Below are 20,547 nucleotides of genomic sequence, written 5' to 3' on the forward strand. Positions count from 1 at the left end.
GAGACACAGTCTCACTTTGTTACCCAGGCTGGCATGTAATGGCATGATCATAGTTCACTGAAGCATGAAACTCCTAGGCTCAAGCAATCATCCTGTTTCAGCCTTCCAAGTAGCTGGGATTACAGGCATATCCACCATGCCTGGCTAATTTTTTTTTTTTAATAGATATAGGATCTCACAATGTCGTCCAAGCTGGCCTTGAACTGTTGGCCTCAAGCAATCTTTCTGCCTCAGCCTCTCATTTTCTTGTATCTCACCTGTCTCATCATGCTTCCTTTTTATTTATTTATTTTTCTGAGAAACAGTTTTGCTCTTTTTTCCCATGCTAGTGTGCAATGGCGCCATCTCAGCTCATTGCATTCTCTGCCTCCCAAGTTCAAGCAATTCTCCTGCCTCAGACTTTTGAGTGGCTGGGATTACAGGCACATGCCACCACACCCAGATGATTTTTTTATTTTTAGTAGAGACAGGGTTTCACCATGTTGGCCAGGCTGGTCTCAAACTCCTGATCTCAGGTGATCTGCCTGCCTCTGCCTCCCAAAGTGCTGGATTACAGGCATGAGGCACCATGCCCAGCCTCACCCAGCTTCTTTGGTATCAATATTTTGAATTCTTTCTCCAGGATTTTGTAAGTCTGTTTTTGATTGGGACCTGTTGCTCAAGAATTATTGTGTTGTTTTGGAGGTGTCATATTTCCTTGCTTTCAATGTTTCCTATGTTCCCACACTGGTATTTGTGCATCTGGTGTAACAGTTGCTTCTTCTAACATTTTGAATTTGCTTTCATAGGCGAGGATTTTCCCTGAAAATGTATTTATAGTGTTGATTGGGTAGGATGCTTTGGCTCTGATTCTGGGCATGTGCAGTAGTGTAATCGCTGTGATTTTTTTCAACTGTAAGCAGCATCATTGTTGTCTGTGATTTACTCAGTGGCTTAGGATGTGGTTGTTAGTGGAAGCTGTGGTGAAGTTTTGCTGGGGGCTGGGATGCTACATGGGCCAGTCTTTGGGTCCCAGCAGTGGCTGCAGTGGGCTGAGCATGCATGTTCTTGGGCACCAGGGTGATATATACTTGCACCAGTGTTAGCTGCTCCAGCCAGGCCAATTCTTTGGCTTCCAGGTAGCTTCCCGGGGTTCTGGAAATGGCAGTGGTGGGCCAGGTGGGTGGCTGGGTTCTTGAGCCCCTGGGCATCAGGCATGTGGGACAATCCTCTGGGTCCTAAGCAGTCCACACTGGTATTGGTGATGGCTGTGAAGGGCTGAGCAGGCCAGTCCCCAGGCCCACAGTTGGCACATGTGGGTAAGTGCCAGCTGTGATGGTAGCAGCAGGTTGAGTGAGCCCAACCTCAGACCCCAGGAGAAGTGCTCAGGTGCCAGTGATAGACTGGGCAAGGCAGTCTGTAGCACCCTAGACTGCATGCTCAGGTACTGGGAGGATGGAGCCAAGCTGAGCATATCTGCCCTCAGACCCCCCAGTAGTGTATGCAGGTGCTGGCTATGGTAGGCAGGGACAGGGTGATCCCCAGGCTGCTAGCAGAGTGCTCAGATGAGGATGGCAGCAGCTGTGCTATGGCCCTGCTACTGGAGAGGGAGAGGCTGCTTTCATTTGGAGCAGCCATAAGCAAAAGGCTTTTGGGGGGTAGGGCTGGCTCATACTTTGCTAGCACCTTGGCCCTTGCAGCAGCCCACAGTAGCTACAGTTACAGGCAGTGGAATTTGTCCTCAAGGGGCATGAAAATGTGTGCCCACCCATCTGCTGGGGGTGATAAGGTCACTGGCAGTGGCTCCCACCTTGGCCCCGGCAGCAGCAGCATTAGCAGCTATGGTAAGGAATGTCACTGGGGCTTCAGGGGTGTGGAGATGTAGAGGCTGTAGAACCCCGGGGCAAGATACAGTCCAATGGGGGCTGGGCTGTCCAAATGGTGCCACACTGCAGCTGCTGAGGACTCAGGGGTTTGTGGGACCCAGTGTGAGCGCTCTCTCTGGAGTAATGTCTTCATGTAATCTCCAGGCAGTGCCCTACGTTAGTCTCAGGGCCTGCAAAGGTTAGTGGGCTCTTCCATAGCTAGTATTGTAAGAGTCCATGGTGCGAGCGTGGATCACTGGAGGTCTCTCACTTACTCTTTTCCCATATTAAGGAGTTTCTCCAGACTCCCAGTTGATCCCCGCCAAACAGGCTGCCTCACTTCCCTCTCCTTCCTTGCTTTTGGTGCTTTCCATCACTTCTCTGTTGAATTCCATTGTTCTCCCTTAGATGATCCATTTGAAGTGTAATTATCTATTTCCTATGTTGGTTCCTGTCTATGGAAGAGGTGAGTACCAGATGCCTCTAGTCATCCATCTTAGAACTTCCTCCCTATTGTAAACGTTTTTACAATTTCCAATTACCTGCTGAAATTTTCAATCATGTTTTTTTATCTCCTTATACTGAGTAAGAAAACTATTTTAAAATTCTCATGATTCCAATATTGGAAACTCCTGTGGATATTATTTTACTGTGTGTTGTATCTGCTGGATTGTTGTGGGGTTTTTTCGTTTGTTTTTTGTTTTTGAGACAGAGTCTCGCTCTGTCGCCCAGGCTGGAGTGCAGTGGTGCGATCTCGGCTCACTGCCACCTCCACCTCCCGGATTCAAGTGATTCTCCTGCCTTAATCTCCCAAGTAGCTGGGGCTACAGGTGTGTGCCACCACACCCTGCTAAATTTTTTGTATTTTTTTTAGTAGAAACGAGTTTTCGCTGTGTTACCCAGGATGGTCTCAATCTCCTGACCTCATGATCCGCCCACCTCGGCCTCCCAAAGTGCTGGGATTACAGGCATCAGCCACGGCGCCTGGCAGTTTTGTTTTCTTGTTTTTCATGTCATCCAGCCTCATTTTTTACCTGGGAGCATTTTACTTTGTACCAGACAGGGTTTTAACCAAACTGCTTGTAAGCTTAGGCTGGTTTGTAAGCTTCTTCCAGAGAGAATTTATACAGTATTTATTTATGCCAGGTGTCTGTAATCATGCAATTCAGAATCCTCTTAATCCAGATATTTGGACAATTAAAAGCTGTGCCATTGATATGGTAACTTTTCGCATCTCCAGTTAATTATTTTAGCTAGGATGCCAACTTTGAACTCCCAACTCAAAGTAGCTAGATTCTTCAGGCACCTTCCCCCAGAGGGACTGCAATCTGATCTTTGTTCACATAGTCACAGGAAGCTACCCAAAGCACTTCTGAGCCTCTCAGCTCATCTTCTGCAATTGGCAGGCACCCAGCAGAATAGCATTTCTCATTCTCAGGATCAAATCCCGGCATCTCCAATCTTCATTCTCTACTGGGTCAACATCTCTCTACTATATTACTAGCTCTCTGATCTGCTTAAGTACAGCGTGTGTGTGTGTGTGTGTGTGTGTGTGGTCCAAATTTTCTGGTTGTCATAGCAGGAGATTCGATCTGAATTACTTAGTCCACCATTACTAGAAACAAAACTTATTACTTCATTATCTTTTTGTTTTTATTTATTTATTTATTTATATTTATTTTTGAAATGGAGTCTCACTCTGTCACCAGGCTGGAGTGCAATGGCATGATCTCGGCTCACTGCAACCTCCGCCTCCCAGGTTCACATGATTCTCCTGCCTCAACCTCCCGAATAGTTGGGATTATAGGTGTGTGCCACTACCCCAGCTAATTTTTGTACTTTTTAGCAGAGACGAGGTTTCACTACGTTGGCCAGGCTGGACTCAATCTCTTCACCTCGTGATCCGCCCACTTCGGCCTCCCAAAGTACTGGGATTACAGGTGTGAGCCACCGCACCTGGCCCTTTTTTGTTCAATTTTGATATCTGTGTCTTCTTTCTTTTTATTCTAACATTCTACCCGAAAATTACCAATTTTATCCACCTTTTCAATGAACCAATGTCTACCATTGCTGACCTTGTTGACTCTTTCGCTTTTGCCTAGCTCATTGATTGCTACTCTTCCCTTAACTACTTTTTCTTCTACTTCTTTGCATTTATTTTGCCTTTCCTATACCTATTTCCAGGTGCATTCCTTTGCAGGCCCAGCCCAGCGCTGAGGGCACTTTACCACAGTCCCCGCCTGTGGTGAGCCCTCGATTCTGACTCGTGTCTCCTTGCCTCCTGCTCCGCGTCTGGTTTGCAGCAGAAGCATCAGCCATTACCTGCCCAGTTCTGTGAACTCCAGTCCTCTTTACAGTCTCCTCACAACTGAGTTATCTCATTGATGCTTTTAAGAATATTTTTTTAAGTTCCCTGAGTTTTTTCAGCGCTCCTAGTGAAGAAGATAGTCTGTATTCCTACTACAGTGCTATCAGAAATACTTACTCATTCATAGAAGAAATACTCTGGATATAAATACAACCCGCAACTCTATCCGAATTTTCACAGATGTGTGATATTGGCGGGAGCCCTGGAATAAGTATGTCTCAGGACAAGAGCCCTATATCTGTAGGAGAAAAAAAAACCCACACACAGTTACATGTGAAAAGTGGTTCATGTTAATATTTAGCTTTTCCTAAGACATACTTATACATCTGAAATCCTCCTTCGGGTAAAGAAAAATACCATTCTCAGTTACAAAAATGGAGAAAAGCTGGGCTTTCAGTGCAATGGCTAAGTGACCACCCGTCCTTTTCCTTTCCTCCTGTGCTTCTATCCAGGGAACACCTGAGCCAGATACCTTACACCACAATGTGCATCAAGGAATGCCTCCGCCTCTACCCACCGGTAGCAAACATATCCTGGCTACTCAACAAACTCATTACCTTTCCAGTTGGACGCTCCTTACCTGCAGGTCTTAAAACATTTTTTTTTTTTAACAATACAGTTGTGCTTGGACTGAAATGTCTTAACACACTCATGTCTTTAACAGTTATTTGTCCTTAGAATCTATGGAGCCTAGGGCCATTCTGATTTCCCAGAAAGGGAGAAAGAGGAGAGAGCTCTCAGGACTATCAAAACAGGGACAGGATTACCAAGGTGAAAAGGTATAGAATCCTGCCATAAGGCCTGAGGAGTTGGGGAGGGGGCCTTCATGAAGCATCACTTTATCACTGAACCTTAAAGGACTAGATTTATATAAGCAAATATGAGAGAGGCAGCATTGTGGGCAGAAAGAAAGAAGGGCAGACACAAAGCAGCAGACAGCTTGCCTTCTCCCTTCCCTCACGCACACCAGCAGGGCATGTCACTGGAGCAATTACCGTAATCCACCAGACTCCAGCATTCACAGAGGGAAATTTTGGACTACACCCAGAGTCGTGATGTACTCAGATCATAGAGCTTTCTGAAGGCCAGCCTTTTGTGTTCAGCCTTTCTGGATCAAACAGCAGACGGATTTAAGACATCAAAGCTGGTGGCATGCTTATAGTTATTTTTTTAGAAAGACTAATACATTGGTGGGATGCAAGATGGATTGAATGATGACATTAGAGATATAAAGCAATGAGCCAGAATTTATTTTTGACCTATGTTGAGCTGTGTTTCTACAACTTCCTCCAATTTAACTGTCTTTCAAATACTGGATTTGATTGGGCATCTGTAGTAGTCTAATTAAATGTAGTAATATTTAATTGCTACTGGGCTACCATAGCTGCCCAATAGCAATTAAATGTTCGTTTTTTACAAAATCAACTTTACTATTGAAATAACAAAAGCAAAAAATTATTTAGTACTTACTAGGGGCCAAGCATTGTTCTAGATGTTTTGCACGTATTAACTCATTTTATCCACCTATCCTCCTGCCCCCCAGTTCTACTGTGGAAATAGCAGTGTTATGCACATTTTAGACAAACAGCGACTAAAAGGTAAAACTTCATCTCTGGTAAATGGTGGAACTAGGACTTGAACCCAAGCAGTGGGACTCTAGAGTCTGTGCTCTTAACTACTACACTGAAGCAAAATCTTAAGCTTTGTCTGGGATCTCTCCAGAAAAAGATCTTTGCGATCACAGGGATCTTTGCAATCATCTAGTGTCTAAAGAAGTTTCCTCTTTTCACTTCAGTGTTATTTTTCACACAGTATTTATTGTACTGTGTATTACCTACATACTATTGCATCTATACACATAATATTCCACCCACCTAGTTGCTCAAACAAGACAGCTCAGAGTCAGCTTTTACTACCTTTTTCCTTATCCCTGCATTTCAATAATACCTAAATCCTGTCAATAAGCTCTGTTTTTTTTCAACATCAATAAAATGATTATGTATTGCTGCCTTCCAACACGAGAAAATTATTTTCTCTGCTTCTATTCTAGATCGCCTAAGCCCTGTAATCCACAGACCATTAAAATCCCCCTACCCATACAAAAGCTACAGGTTGAAAATGTGAGAATCAGCATGCCTTTTAATTTTTCCCATTCAGGGCCTTTCTGTTTCATGTTCCTTTCATTTTCCTGATCTTGTGGCTTTTGCTGCTGCAGGTAACTTTCTGTGCTTCAGATAGTTCTGCTGAGATACTGATGGATGTTAGCTGAAGAACTGGCTCCACCCTGACTGACTCACTTCTAGGCTACTTATACGTCATCTCTGGTCTCCTGCAGTCTCTGCCCTTTCCTCCAAGTGCCTTCAGGAGCTGCACCTTGATCTCCCTCAAGCCACGACGAGGGAACAGGAAGGGCACAAGCAGAGTTGCCTTCATCTCACTTTACATTCCTTTCTGCCACACCTTCTTGCCCTCCAGAGTTTTCAGGCCTTCACTGGACCACACATGCTCATCTGTGTCATTTCCTGTTACCCTGTTTTCCTTCCTCCCCACTTCTCATACACACAGGCACGCCACAGCTTCACTTTCTTCACCCCCAGCTTGGATGCCTAGATTCATCACTCCAAGTTCCCCCTTGGCAATGCCCTCAACTTCCTTGAATATTTCCCCTTTCTCTACTCTCATGCATCAGTAATTCAACCGGCATTAAATGCTTCTATACACTTTCTCTGCCCTGCTAATGGGCCCTTGAATGCAGCTATAGTACACCAAAACATGTGCAAATAGGTGCCTCATATCCGCCAGATTCGCCTCTTTCCCTCTATTACCCAGAAATCCTGTTTATTTCTCATTAGAAATTGGCAAATGAGTACCTCATGTTATAAGTAAAATTTTGATGCCGCAAAAGAAATAGCACTCCAAGATAAATCCTTTCAGCAAGACAATTTACTTCTATAGAAGGGTGCAGCACACAGATGAAGCAATGATGGGCACACATTTGGGCAAGTGAGGAAAAAGCGTACTTATGCCCGACAGGTGTTGCCCCTACTGCTGTGTCCCCTATTGGGTAGGGTTAGACCACACAAGCTAGACTAATCCCAATTGGCTATTTTAAAGAGAGCAGGGGTCGGAGCTGGAGTGGCAGGGTGGTTGGTTTGGTGGGCAGGACGGTTATGGGCGGGTCAGAGCAGGTGGCCAGGGGTGACCTAGGTCAAAGGAAAGTGACCAGAGCAGGTGACTGGAGCAGGGGACTGGGATGAGTCAGGATGGAGCCGGGGGCTGGGGAGAACAGATGTGAACGACTGATTAGAAACAGCAGAGAAGTTTGTTTACTGGAACTACAAGGAAGTTAAACTTTAAAATGAAGGACAAATAACTGAACATAATAACATACTGATTCTTTGAAATTTACAACTCATTGTATCCAACAGTTATATCCACCAGACCCACCTCCTTCCCTCTATTATCCAGAAATCCTGTTTTTTTTCTAAAAAGAGGCATGTTTATGATGTCTGCTTTCTCTCCCACACCTCACAGTATCACATACATTTTCATCAGTCTCCATCCGTTCCTGTGCCATGTCCCCATTCACTCTTGGCAAAAGACCTACCACATTATGTGTGCCCTTCTCTTCATTCACTGGCCCAACAATTGCCTACTAAATATCTGCTCTAGGCACTTTGCTTTGTTCTGAGCATACTGTGATAAGCAAAATGTCCAAAAGGAAGCATGTCATCTACCTTCTTCCCCTAAACCTGCTCCTCCTCCTAGATTGCTACATTAATGAATGGTACCACTGTCTGTGAGCAATTTTACGTGAGAAAGCTAGAAGTCATCCTCACACCTCCATCATCTTCCTTACCCAGGCAGTATCCAAGTCCTTGAATATCAGCTACCTCCTTCTCAACAACCTTGCTTCCACGGTCTCAGTTATTGCCTTTGTCAGTCTTTATCTGTCAGAGTCCCCTAATTTTTATATTTCCATACTTAGCTCTCTAAAAACCAATCTACCACCCAAGAAAGCCACTTGGGTGATTCTATTGCCACTTGTCCCTCCTAAGATCCTACTTATACACATACACTGAAGTACAAAAAGAAATAATCCCATAAAAGTGAAAAGAATGGAAGGAAGGTATTTAATAAACAAAAAGAGATTTTAATGAATTCAGGAAATTAGAAAACAGGATTGGGCTGCCAAATGCAACAAGAGGAGAAATTCCCACTTTTAAAAGGCAATGAGGGGGTGGCTGCAGAAAGACTTTCAGAGAGTAGAGGGTGGCTCTACTTTTTTTTTTTTTTTTTTTTTTGAGACAGAGTTTCACTCTTTTTACCCAGGCTGGAGTGCAATGGCGCGATCTCGGCTCACTGCAACCTCCGCCTCCTGGGTTCAGGCAATTCTCCTGCCTCAGCCTCCTGAGTAGCTGGGATTATAGGCACGCGCCACCATGCCCAGCTAATTTTTTTTGTATTTTTAGTAGAGACAGGGTTTCACCATGTTGACCAGGATGGTCTCGATCTCTTGACCTCGTGATCCACCCGCCTCGGCCTCCCAAAGTGCTGGGATTACAGGCGTGAGCCACCGCGCCCGGCCTACTTTTTAATCCCACAGAAAAGATTTAGAAATTGTGGTCTTAATAAGCTCAGCAAGGCTGAGCTACTTTAGGAAAAGTGTATATTAATCACCTAAAAAAATAGTCAATCCTAAAAATCGTATTTTATCTTTTAAAAGTTAACTTTTAATTTAGAGCCTAGGGTACAATTAAAGACTCTTTATTCTGGCAGAGAAAAGGGGATGTCTGCTCTGCTGACAGATTGTGACCCAAATGATACACAGATAGCTGGGAGAGCAGTCACTTTTTTCTGGACAATGCAGATCCATTTTTACTTTTCACTAATATTATTAAGAGATATTTTGAGCCTTGCTCGGAATTACCTAGATTTGTGGAACAAGGAAATTGGCTAGAAAGACAGATTTAGAGAGAGGAAGGGGATGGATCCATTGGAGGCAGTCATCAATCTGCCTTTTTGAAGTTTTTTTTTTTTTTTCCCCAGGGAATCTTCACTGACATTGAGTTAGAGTCATTGAGGTGTTTTCAGATTTTCTACATGAAGAAAAAAAAAGATGGAAAACCATCAAAAGTTATGAATTCTGTTTTCTTTTTGTCCTAAGGCTCCATGGTGATTTAAGAGCTGAATAAAATAGAAAATGTTCCAAATTCTGTCTTTTTCTAATGTAATCTTGGTTCAACTATGTCATTTTGTTAGACAATGTACATGCTTTTTTATTATAATAAATATACTCATCAGGTGTCAGTTAGATTCTCCGGATTAATAAACCCCATGCAGGGGGGGGAAAAAAATCCTTCAATTGCCAATAACAGACCTATTAATGGCCTAGTATATGCCCTGAATCTGATGGTCCAGTAAGCCTCAGTGGAGAGGGTGTGGCCCAAAAAAATGAGTGTTCTATGAAATCCCCTAAATAAATCACTAAACAGAACAAAACACAATGGGTTTTCTCCTATGTGCCACTCATGGGAGAGATCCATGGCAATCAATCAGCCACTCTGACAGTAAGCCAGAGTAAGCAGAAACTCCTAAGAAAGACAATAACTGACTTAGGAAATCAAAACTATCTCATCTGAGGGCACTGGCATGTGTCTATCATCCCAGCTACTCAGGAGGCTAAGGCAGGAGGATCACCTGAGCCCAGGAGTTTGAGGCTGCAGCAAACTATAATCACACCACTTCCTGCCAGCCTGGGCAACATAGTGAGACCCCGTCTCAAAAAACTTTTTTTTCATTGACCACGATTTCAGACTCACCCAAAGGAGCTAATAATTGATGAGCCTGTGAACCATACTTCTTAGGTATTAGCAATTATTGAACTTCAATGGGCAGTCTGTTCTGATGATCTTGGTGAGACTTCCAGAAATTGTTCAAGAGAGAACAATGCTTCTGGAACCAAAAATTGAAAAGCGAAAGAATGTGTACTGCCAGGAAATAAACCTGATCCAACCGTAGAGGCTTGACTCTATGATTGAGGCTTGGGAGAGTTAAATAACATTGGGTTTTTGAAGCTCTAAACTTCAAAATCTCTGACCCATATTAAGAAAGCAAATTTCTTGAATGTCCTTGATTAGCCAGCAATATGTGGATTAATCACTTAGGAAGAATGTGTTAACAGTGATCTGGCCACTTGTTTTTTGAAAGTGGTCTTTGCTTCATGGATGCAGCACTGCGATGTTGTGCCAGTTGCCATTCTAACCCAAATCAGGTCTTTACCTCAGTGAGTAAGCTAAGTGGTCATATCAGGATTGGTGAAGTTCAAAACTTAGATTTCATGATGTTGAAAACCACAATTCATCGTGAACATAAGACAGCCATGAGTGCAAATTTTAAAAAGGAACACACTTTCCTTTTTATGTATGCCAGCAACATTCCTTAAAGGTGACTGTATGCTAGGCCACAATTTTTTAAGGCTTAATTACCAAAAGAGAAACATTACAAAATAGCATTCTTTAAATTAAGACAATAAAAATGGAAATTAGCAACAAAAAATTTTCAAAAGGTTCATTCATGTGGATTTTTTTAATCCATTAAAAACTATTGGGTTAAAGCAAAAATACAAAATAAAATCATGACCATGAAAACTCTACATATCAGAATTAATGGTGTACCGCTAAAGCAGCATTTAGAAGAAAAGTTATAATGTTAAATACCAAATATTTTTATTAATAGAAGAATTAAACACTAATGTCAAAAACAACTGGAAATAAATCAGCTGGAAAAAGAATAAAAGAGTAAACTAAAAGAAAACAGGTGAATTAACAAAGGCGAAAGCAAAAGGTAATGGTGTGGAAAGCAGAACAGCTGCATAACTAGTCAAAAAATATGACAGCCAGTGAGGGAGGGGCTGGCCAACATCGGAGACAAACCACTAACTAATATTACACAATTCTATGCATAGAGATTTGAAAAAACTAGATAATTTTATCATACGTAATTTACTAAAACTGATACTGGTAGAGATAAATAGTCTAAACATGCCAATTTTCATAGAACTAGAAAAAAATTTTAGAGCCCCTAAAAAGGAACCAGTCCTGTGCAGTTTTTCAGAAATGTTATCAAACCTTTAAAGACGATATAATCCCAGTAATACTTAACAGTTGTCCAGAGCATAGGAAAATTAAAAGTTAGAAAGTTATTTAAGGAAATATCACATTGATAACAAACCTACTAAAAATTGCACAAAAATATCTTTAGATAAATATCGCTTATGTATATAAATATACAAATTTTAAATAAAATATTAGTAAACATAATCCAATGGTGCATCAAAATAAATATATTGGCTGGGCAGGTGGCTCATGCCTGAAATTCAAACACTTTGTGAGGCCAAGATGGGAGGATCACTTGAGCCTGGGCAACACAACAAGACCCCATCTCTATAAAAAGATAAAATAAAATAAAATAATACATCATGGCCAAATAAGTAGATCATATTTCAAAGCTGCAAAGATTGTTCAATATTAGGAATCCATTAATATAATTTATTATATTTACAGATTTTGGGAGATGCCTGTATCATCTCTGCCTTGATCAATGGATAGTCCATATCATGACAAAACATTACTTCAGTGCCATACTGGCACTATATCCCATATGGTTCTATGGCTCCAAAGTATAATAAAATCTCCTAAGTGACTGTCTAGGAAAGGCAAAACAAAACAAAACAAAAGACAATACTCTCACTCTCTGCTTAAACTTCTCAGTGAACCATATTGACTTCGACCTAAAAGCCTTAGCATGACCTCCTTGCCATTTTAAGGTACAAAACCAGCCAACTTCCCCAGGCTTATCTGTGGACACTTTGCTCCCTGAATCCTGTTATACAACCTCCCAGTCACCCAAATTTGTCATGTCTTCTCAAGTATTAAAGCTTGGCTTCATGCTTTTTCATCTGCCTTTAATTCCTTTCTGAATCTTCTTTTCTTTACCTGGTTTTCCCCTACTGATTTCATGATACTCAGCTCAGCAGGCCTCGCCTAAGCCTTTTCTCTTCTATATATCCAAAGGCTCTACACATGAGGTTCCCCTCAGAATTCCCCAAGCATGCCAGGCTTCCTTCTGACTTATTACTGTGTGTTGCAATTGCCTGTCTCTTCCAATGGAAGAGCTCCTTGAAGGCTGGAATAGATCTCACTGATCTCCACAGCACCCATTTAAGTGTCATCATCAGATGCTTCTTAAATGGTTAAGGAAATTATGAATGTAGAATTATTTCCTTGGTATAAAATCTATGAATAGGCGTGAAAGAATCTTAGCTCATGCACTTATCTGCTTTTTCTTCTGTTTACTCAGGAATAGACGTGTTTATCAATATTTGGGCTCTTCACCACAACCCCTATTTCTGGGAAGACCCTAAGGTATGATTTGTCCCAACTGCACCCAGTGGCATCTCTGATAGCACCAAGAGGGAAGAGAAGCATCTTCACAATCGAGGTAGGAGTTAGGATAACCATCCATCAATTAGAAAAGCAAACCAGAACAAACCCTATGCTTGTAAAAGAAAAACATGTTTGCAATCTAATCACCAGTATTCCGTGATGATGCCTTATCAACAGAAGCATATCATCCTGTTTGGGGAAGTAGAGAGGATGTGATGAGTCGATTGACACCACACTGTTTAACCACCTTGCTCTCTGCTTTCATTCATGTCTGCAGTCAATCTAGTCACAGAGTTGTAAAGAGTATTGCAAACCACTTGTTACTGGTCATAATTAAAGTACCAAGATTATGAACACTTTGCTTTTCTTAAGATTTGAGCATATTTGAAGTTAATCCTCTAGGAATATTGCTCTCCTTCACACCCAGTGCTAACCTGAGAGTGAAAGGGGAGGGGGGCCTGGGAGAGAACAAACATGCTCCTGGGCTGCAAACCAGTGCTCAGACCAACCCCGCAGCCCGGGAGATACTAATCAGCAACGTCTCACAGAGACGCTCGGGCGGAAGCTGAACAATTTTAGCTGTGAATTGCCACCCCTTTCTTCTTTGCCCAAGTCCTTAGCTCAGTCCATTTGGAAACCAAGACAAATAGAAAAGATAACAATTTGATTCTTTGCCCATTTATATGACAGAAGCTTGTGTTTACTGTGAAGGGAAAATAATGAAGTCAGTATTTGGTCAAGTCGGATTGTCTTGATAATTTGCTGCTGCTTCTTACCATTGGGGCCTGTTTAATCTATCACTAGGTTATATAGTCTCTGCTTTCTCAGGATATATTTTCAGTGGTAGGCTTCTGGGGAATATCAAGCAGGACTGTAGTATCCAGATATTGTACGTTCCTAAAGTTAGCTTTGGAATTCTTTTAACAATATGCATGGGGTCTTCTTGTATGGCGGGCGGGTGGGGTGGAGGGAGCAGGACTGGGATCTTCTCACTCATTACAGGTCTTTAACCCCTTGAGAGTCTCCAGGGAAAATTCTGAAAAAATACATCCCTATGCCTTCATACCATTCTCAGCTGGATCAAGGTAAAGACTCAAGCTGGTGAACTTGATGGAAATGTGTAACAGTGCTTGCCTCACAAGTGCTCATTCCCCTCGGGCCCTCATTTAGCTGACACTGCAGTTGCTCCCCATCATTTTACCTGGCTTGTCTTCTCTTGTGACCAGTGCATTCAGACAGTACCCTTTTGAGTCCCCAAAGGGACCAGTTACTGTTACAAAGAACAACTCTGCTCCTTGGCATATGGGCATGATTGATGAAGGCCATCCCCACAACAGGCCCAGAGACTACACTTAAACTTGCAGTGAACAAGTTGGGAATGCCATGTTGTTACAGGAACAAGGCAACATTGGCAGCTCCCAGCTCTTGTTTCTACAGAGAGCAATGTTGTTCTAAAATCCAAGTTTCCTTTTGGTGGAGTATGAGAGACACCTATTTACCAAATGACAATACGATCCACTGAGTATGCCAGGTAACTGTTGTCATGCCTAAGGCTTCACCTGCAAGACCTCTAAATAATAGTAAGAGGTAGCTTTTCTTTATCATGACATGAGGAAGGTTTTCTAGTTATATGAATCCTTCAGGATCAAATGTTGATAGAGCTCACTACCACTTACTTGTAAGATGGGCCCAAAAATAATAGAACCAGAGTTTTCAGATCTTGACATTAGTGGACTTTCTGATCAGGGCTTACTTAACTTAAAAAACATTTACTGGATTCTGCCACGTTAGAAGTGGTTTAAAACATGGATCTTGGCTGGATGCAGTGGCTCATGCCTGTAATCCCAGCACTTTGGGAGGCCAAGGCAGGCAGATTACTTGAGATCAGGAGTTTGAGACCAGCCTGGACAACATGGTAAAACCCTGTCTCTACTAAAAATATAAAAATATTAGCTGGGCATCATGGAGTGCACCTGGCAAGTGCTCATTCCCTTCAGACCCTCAGTTAGCTGACACTGCATCTTTTAATCCCAGCTATTCAGGAGGCTGAGTCAGGAGAATCCCTTGAACCCAGGAGGCAGAGAGGCAGAGGTTGCAGTAAGCCAAGATAGCACCACTGAATTCCAGCATAGGCAACAGAAAAAACAAACAAACAACAAAAAAAAACATGAATCTTGTTTCCCTACAAAAATTGTTGTATATAAAAAGATTGGCTTATGTTCCTAATAACGTATAAAGTCATTAGATGTCATTTTTTTCTTTCTTGGTATCCCCAGGAACTGCATTGGGGGCAGTACTTTGCCATAATTGAGTGTAAAGTGGCCGTGGCATTGACTCTGCTCCGCTTCGAGGTGGCTCCGGACCACTCAAGGCCTCCCCAACCTGTTCGTCAAATTGTCCTTAAGTCCAAGAATGGAATCCATACATTTGTAAAAAAAGCTTCCTAATTTTAAGTCCTTTCATATAAGAATTAATGAGGCAATCTCCCTACCAAAAGAAGAATGAAAGGATAAATACAATACAAAATATATCCATATGGTTTTTTGACAAATTATATAATTAAGGATACTTCTGAATGGTTTTAACATCCATTAACAGTAATTCTGATTTTCTTGCTGAATCATTTAGACAGCCTTTTAGTGAAACCCACAAAAATACCTGAAAAAACTCAAGCTGACTTCCACTGCAAAAGAAAATTATTGGCTCATGTAACCAGTGGTAGGGTGGCTTTCAAGCATAGTTTGAGCAAGGCTTCACTCAATATCTGCATTACTTTTTATCTCTGCAAATATCTGCATGATAGCTTTATTCTCAGTTGTCTTTCCTCATAATAAAAAATATCTGCCACCTCTGAGCCTCACAGTCTCTCATTACACCCTGTAGGGAATGGATAAATTGATGACAGTGTATGAGAACGCCCAGACACTTAAGAGGAATTCTGAATACAGAAAAGCCTCGTATGTGAATTCCCATTTGGAATATTTAGAGGATACCATGCCCTAGGAACTCTTGCTCAACATGGAGTAAGGTAGCTACGGAATGTTTCAGCAGAGAGAGGGTCCACATAGAACAACCTGATCCCCCATGCTGGCGTTTGCCATAATAGAGACACAGAAATTTCCATATATCTGCAGTGGGAAACACAGAATTGTTAAGAGAGCCAAGAGTAATGACAAGAGAACCAAGAGGAATCATTATTAATCCAGGAGTGAGTGGCTGGAATTAAACTATGCTAAAGTCCATGCATCTTTTGAGGTTGTGGGGCAGTGGGGTGAAGAGTGTGGTTAAGATACCAAATAACTTAGCCTTTATCAAGCATGAAAAATAAATTTTTCAAACATAGTCACTAAGGAGTAGAAATAACATATATAAATTTGAAATCTGTAGAGAAAAATACAGAATAAGAAAAAATAGAATATAAAGAGCCAAAAAAGGCAATATATTCTCCCAAAAAGAATGCAAAAAAGAAGCATAGAAAAGGAAGCACAAAGTAAAATGGTAAAAACATATGCAAATACATCAATACTCAATGAGTGTGGATAGAAGAACTCACAAGTTAAGATGAAGTGGTTGTCAGATTGAATATTTTTTAATTCCAGACATTACTAAAACATAAGAATAAATTAGGCTGTGTGTGGTGGCTCACACCTGTAATCCCAGAACTTTGGAAGGCTGAGGAAGGTGGATCACCTGAGGTCAGGAGATCGAGACCAACCTGCCATAATGGCGAAACCCTGTCTCTACTAAAATATAAAAATTAGCTGGGCATGATGGCAGGCACCTGTAATCCCAGCTACTCAGGAGGCTGAGGCAGGAAAATTGCTTGAACCCAGGAGGCAGAGGTTACAGTGAGCTGATTGTGCCATTGCACTCCAGCCTGGGGGACAGGACAAGACTCCATCTCAAAAAATAAAAATAAAAAGACCATAAAATTATTAAAAGTAAAAAAATGGTAAGTATATGCCCAAAAAATACTAATGGAATCAGAGTAGCTATATTAGTATTAAATAAAATAGATGAAACAAAAACAAAACATTATCAGTGATAGCCATTACATGTGATTCACCACATAAACAGAATTAAAAACAAAAACCAGATATCATCTCAAAAGATGCAGAAAAAGCTTTTGATAAAATCTAACATCCCTTCATGATAAAAACCCTCAACAAACTAGACATTGAAGAAACATACCTCAAAATAATAAGACCCATCGATGACAAACCCACAGCCAACATCATACTGAATGGGTAAAAGTGAGAAGCATTCCCCCTGAGAACTGAAACAAGACACGGATGCCCACTCTCACCACTCCTATTCAACGTAGCACTGACAATCCTAGCCAGAACAATCAGGCAACAGAAAGAAATAAAAGGCATCAAAATAAGAAGTCAAACTATCTCTCTTCACAGATGATGTGATTCTATACCTAAAAAACCCTAAAGACTCTGCCAAAAGGCCCCTGGAACTGATAAATGATTTCAGTAAAGTTTTGGTAAACCAAATCAATGTGCAAAAATCGGTAGCAATACACCAATACATCCAAGCTGAGAGACAAATCGAGAACACAATCCCTATACAATAGCCACAAAAATAATAAAATACCTAGGAATATATCTAACCAACTATGTGAAAGAGCTCTACAAGGAGAACTATGAAATGCTGCTGAAAGAAATTGGAGATAATACAAACTAATGGAAAAACATTCCATGCTCATGAATTGGTAGAATCAAAATTGTTAAAATGACCATACTTTCCAAAGCAATTTACAGATTCAGTGCTATTCCTGTCAAGCCAGCAATGTCCTTTTTCACAGAAATAGGAAAGAAAAATTCTAAAAATTACATGGAAACAAAAAAGAGCCTGAGTAGCCAAAGCAATCCTAAGCAAAAAAAAAAAAAAAAAAAGCGAGAATCATCACATTACCCACTTCAAACTATACTATAAGGCTGCAGTAGCCAAAATAGCATGGTACTGGTACAAAAATAGACACATACATCCATGGAGCAGAATAGAGAGCCCAGAAATAAAGCCCTACACCTACAACCTTCTGATCTTCAACAAGCTTGACAAAATAAGCAGTGGGGAAAAGACTCCTTGTCCACTAAATGGTGCTGGGATAACTGGCTATCCATATGCTGAAGAATGAAACTGGACCCTACCTATCACCTTACACGAAAACTAACTCAAGACGGATTAAAGACTTAAATGTAAGACTTCAAATTATAAAAATTCTAGAAGAAAAGCCTAGGAATATAACCTCCATATCAGTCCTGGCAAACAATTTATAACTAAGTGCCCAAAAGAAATTGTGACAAAAACAAAAATTGATAAGTAGGACCTAAGCAAACTAAAGAGCTTCTACTTAGCAAGAGAAACAATCAAGACAGTAAACAGGCGACCTACAGAATGGGAGAAAATATTTGCAAACTATGCATTCGACAGAGGTCTAACATCCAGAATCTATAAGGAGTTTCTGTTTATATGTTATATGTGCATACCTACACACATATAAACAAATCAACAAGCAAAAAACAAAAAGCTCCATGAAAAAGTGGGCATGTATGTCTTCTTTAGAAAAGAAGACAAAGATGTGGCCAACAAGCATATGAAAAAAAAAAAAAGCTCAGTATCACTGATCATCGGAGAATGCAAATCAAAACCACAATAAGATATCATCTCACACCAGTCAGAATAGCTTTTGTTAAGAAGTCAAAAAATAACAGATGTTGGTGAGGCTGCAGAGAAAAAGGGACACATAGACTGTTGGTAGGAATGCAAATTAGTTCAGCCACTGTGGAGAGCAGTTTGGAGATTTCTCAAAGGACTAAGAGTTGAACTACCATTCGACCCAGCAATCTTATTACTAGGTATACACCCAAAGGAAAAATAATTGTTCTACCAGAAGGACCCATGCACCAATGTTCATCACCATGCTTTCACAATAGCAAAAGCATGGAATCAATGCAGATACCCGTCAATGGTGGACTGGACAAAGAAAATGCAATATATATACCCAATGGAATACTGTGCAGCCATAAAAAGAACAAGATCATGTCCTTTGCAACAACATGGATGCAGCTGGAGGCCATTATTCTAGCTAACACATAAACAGAAAACCAAATACCACATGTTCTCATTTATAAGTGGGAGCTAAAGATTGGGTACACATGGACATAAAAATGAGGAACAGACACTGGGGACTATTACAGGGGTTAGAGAAAGAGAGGGACAAAGGCTGAAAAACTACCTATTGGCTACTATGCTCACTATCTGTCATCATACCCCAAACCTAAGCATCACACAGTATACCCAGGTAACAAACATGCACTATACTACGAGGCTACAGTAGCCAAAGCAGCATGGTACTGGTACAGAAATAGGTAGACCAATGGAACAGAATACAGAGACTGGAAATAAAGGCACACACCTACAACCTTCTTTCATTTGACACGAAATGAAAGTGGACCCACAGGAAGAAACAAAGACCGTCAGATGCATACCTACACACATATAAACATATGTGTATATATATACATATACATAGAATAACTTTTAAATCTTATTCTCTTAATTTCATTGAACAATATATGACTGTTTAAAGAAAAAAATAAAACTATTGTTGTGCTTATTATATATGTCTACATATTATATATAATAATATAAGTATTTAAACTTGAAATGGACAAAGGTTGGGAATGCCGCCTTGGTACAAAAAATACCTGATACTTTTGACTGGTACAAAAATAGACAGGTAGACAAATGGAACAAAATAGAGAAACCAAAAATAAAGTCACACACCTACAACGTTTTTTCATTTAACACCAAATGAAAGTGGACCCACAGGAAGAAATGAGGACCGTCAGATAAAATATATTTGATATTACCAATAATAGTAAGGACATGAAAAAGAGGAAATGGAAATATACTGTTGTAAGTTTGCTATATTTTACCTGAAATAATTTAATACACACTTAAGAAGGTGTGAAATCAGTTAAACTGCATATTGTAATCCCTAAAGCAACCACTAAAAAGTAATGCAAAAAAAGAGAACTAATAAATCAGCTGACAAACTAAAATGAAATACTGAAGAATGCTTGATTAACACAAACGAAGGCATGAAAGGAGAAATAAGGAAATATATGGTCACAAGATGAGACGAATAGAAAAAATTAGCAAAACAGCAGACCTGAATTCAACCACATCAATAATTACGTTAAAGATTACTAAACTAACCACTCTAATCAAAGAAAGAGATTGATGGACTGGATCTTTTAAAAAGTGGGGACTGACTGCCTATGTGTTATACTCAAGAGATGAACTTCAAATAGAAAGACACAAATATTATAATAAAGACATCAGCAGTCTCAGCTACTCGGGGCCTGAGGCAGGAGAATTGCTTGAACCCAGGAGGCGGAGGTTGCAGTGAGCCAACATCGTGCCGCTGTACTCCAGCCTGGGCAACAGAGCAACACTGCATCTCAAAAAAAAAAAAAAAAGAAAAGGGGGAAAGAGGGAAGCAGAGTAACTGACAAAGAATACCCCAGCCAAGCAATCAAGGTGAACGTTAACAACCATAAGTGATGCTGATAGTAAGTATGCCTGGTATCTCTGTAGTCATCCTCCCAATAACCTACAACCTTAGTCTAATGAGAAAAAACACCAAATTGCAGTAGTGGACATCCTACGAAATACCTAACCCAAACCCCTCAAAACTGTCAAGGTCATCAACAACAAGGAAAGTGTGAGAAACTGCCACAGCCAAGAGGAGCCTAAGGGGATTCGATGACAACTAAATGTGACATGATATCCTGAATGGGCTTTTAGAGCAGGAAAAGGAACTTAAGTAAAAGCTAAGGAAATCTGAAAAAACTACAGACTTCAGTGAATA

The 20,547-nt window shown here is 40.8% G+C and overlaps 1 protein-coding gene across 1 annotated transcript in view; it reads left to right on the plus strand.

Moving 5' to 3' along the window:
• The window catches only part of LOC108312696 (cytochrome P450 4Z1), a 54,825-nt gene extending 39,326 nt beyond the window's left edge, over positions 1-15,499 (plus strand). Inside the window, 5 exon segments of the mRNA XM_017540704.2 lie at positions 4,665-4,798; positions 12,574-12,638; positions 13,662-13,744; positions 14,936-14,945; positions 14,948-15,499. Coding sequence (XP_017396193.1) covers positions 4,665-4,798; positions 12,574-12,638; positions 13,662-13,744; positions 14,936-14,945; positions 14,948-15,106 — 451 coding nt within the window. The 3' untranslated portion in view covers positions 15,107-15,499.
• The last annotated feature ends 5,048 nt before the right edge of the window (positions 15,500-20,547 follow it).

The sequence above is a fragment of the Cebus imitator genome, unplaced genomic scaffold, assembly GCF_001604975.1.
Source record: "Cebus imitator isolate Cc_AM_T3 unplaced genomic scaffold, Cebus_imitator-1.0 Scaffold129, whole genome shotgun sequence".
NCBI lineage: Eukaryota > Metazoa > Chordata > Mammalia > Primates > Cebidae > Cebus > Cebus imitator.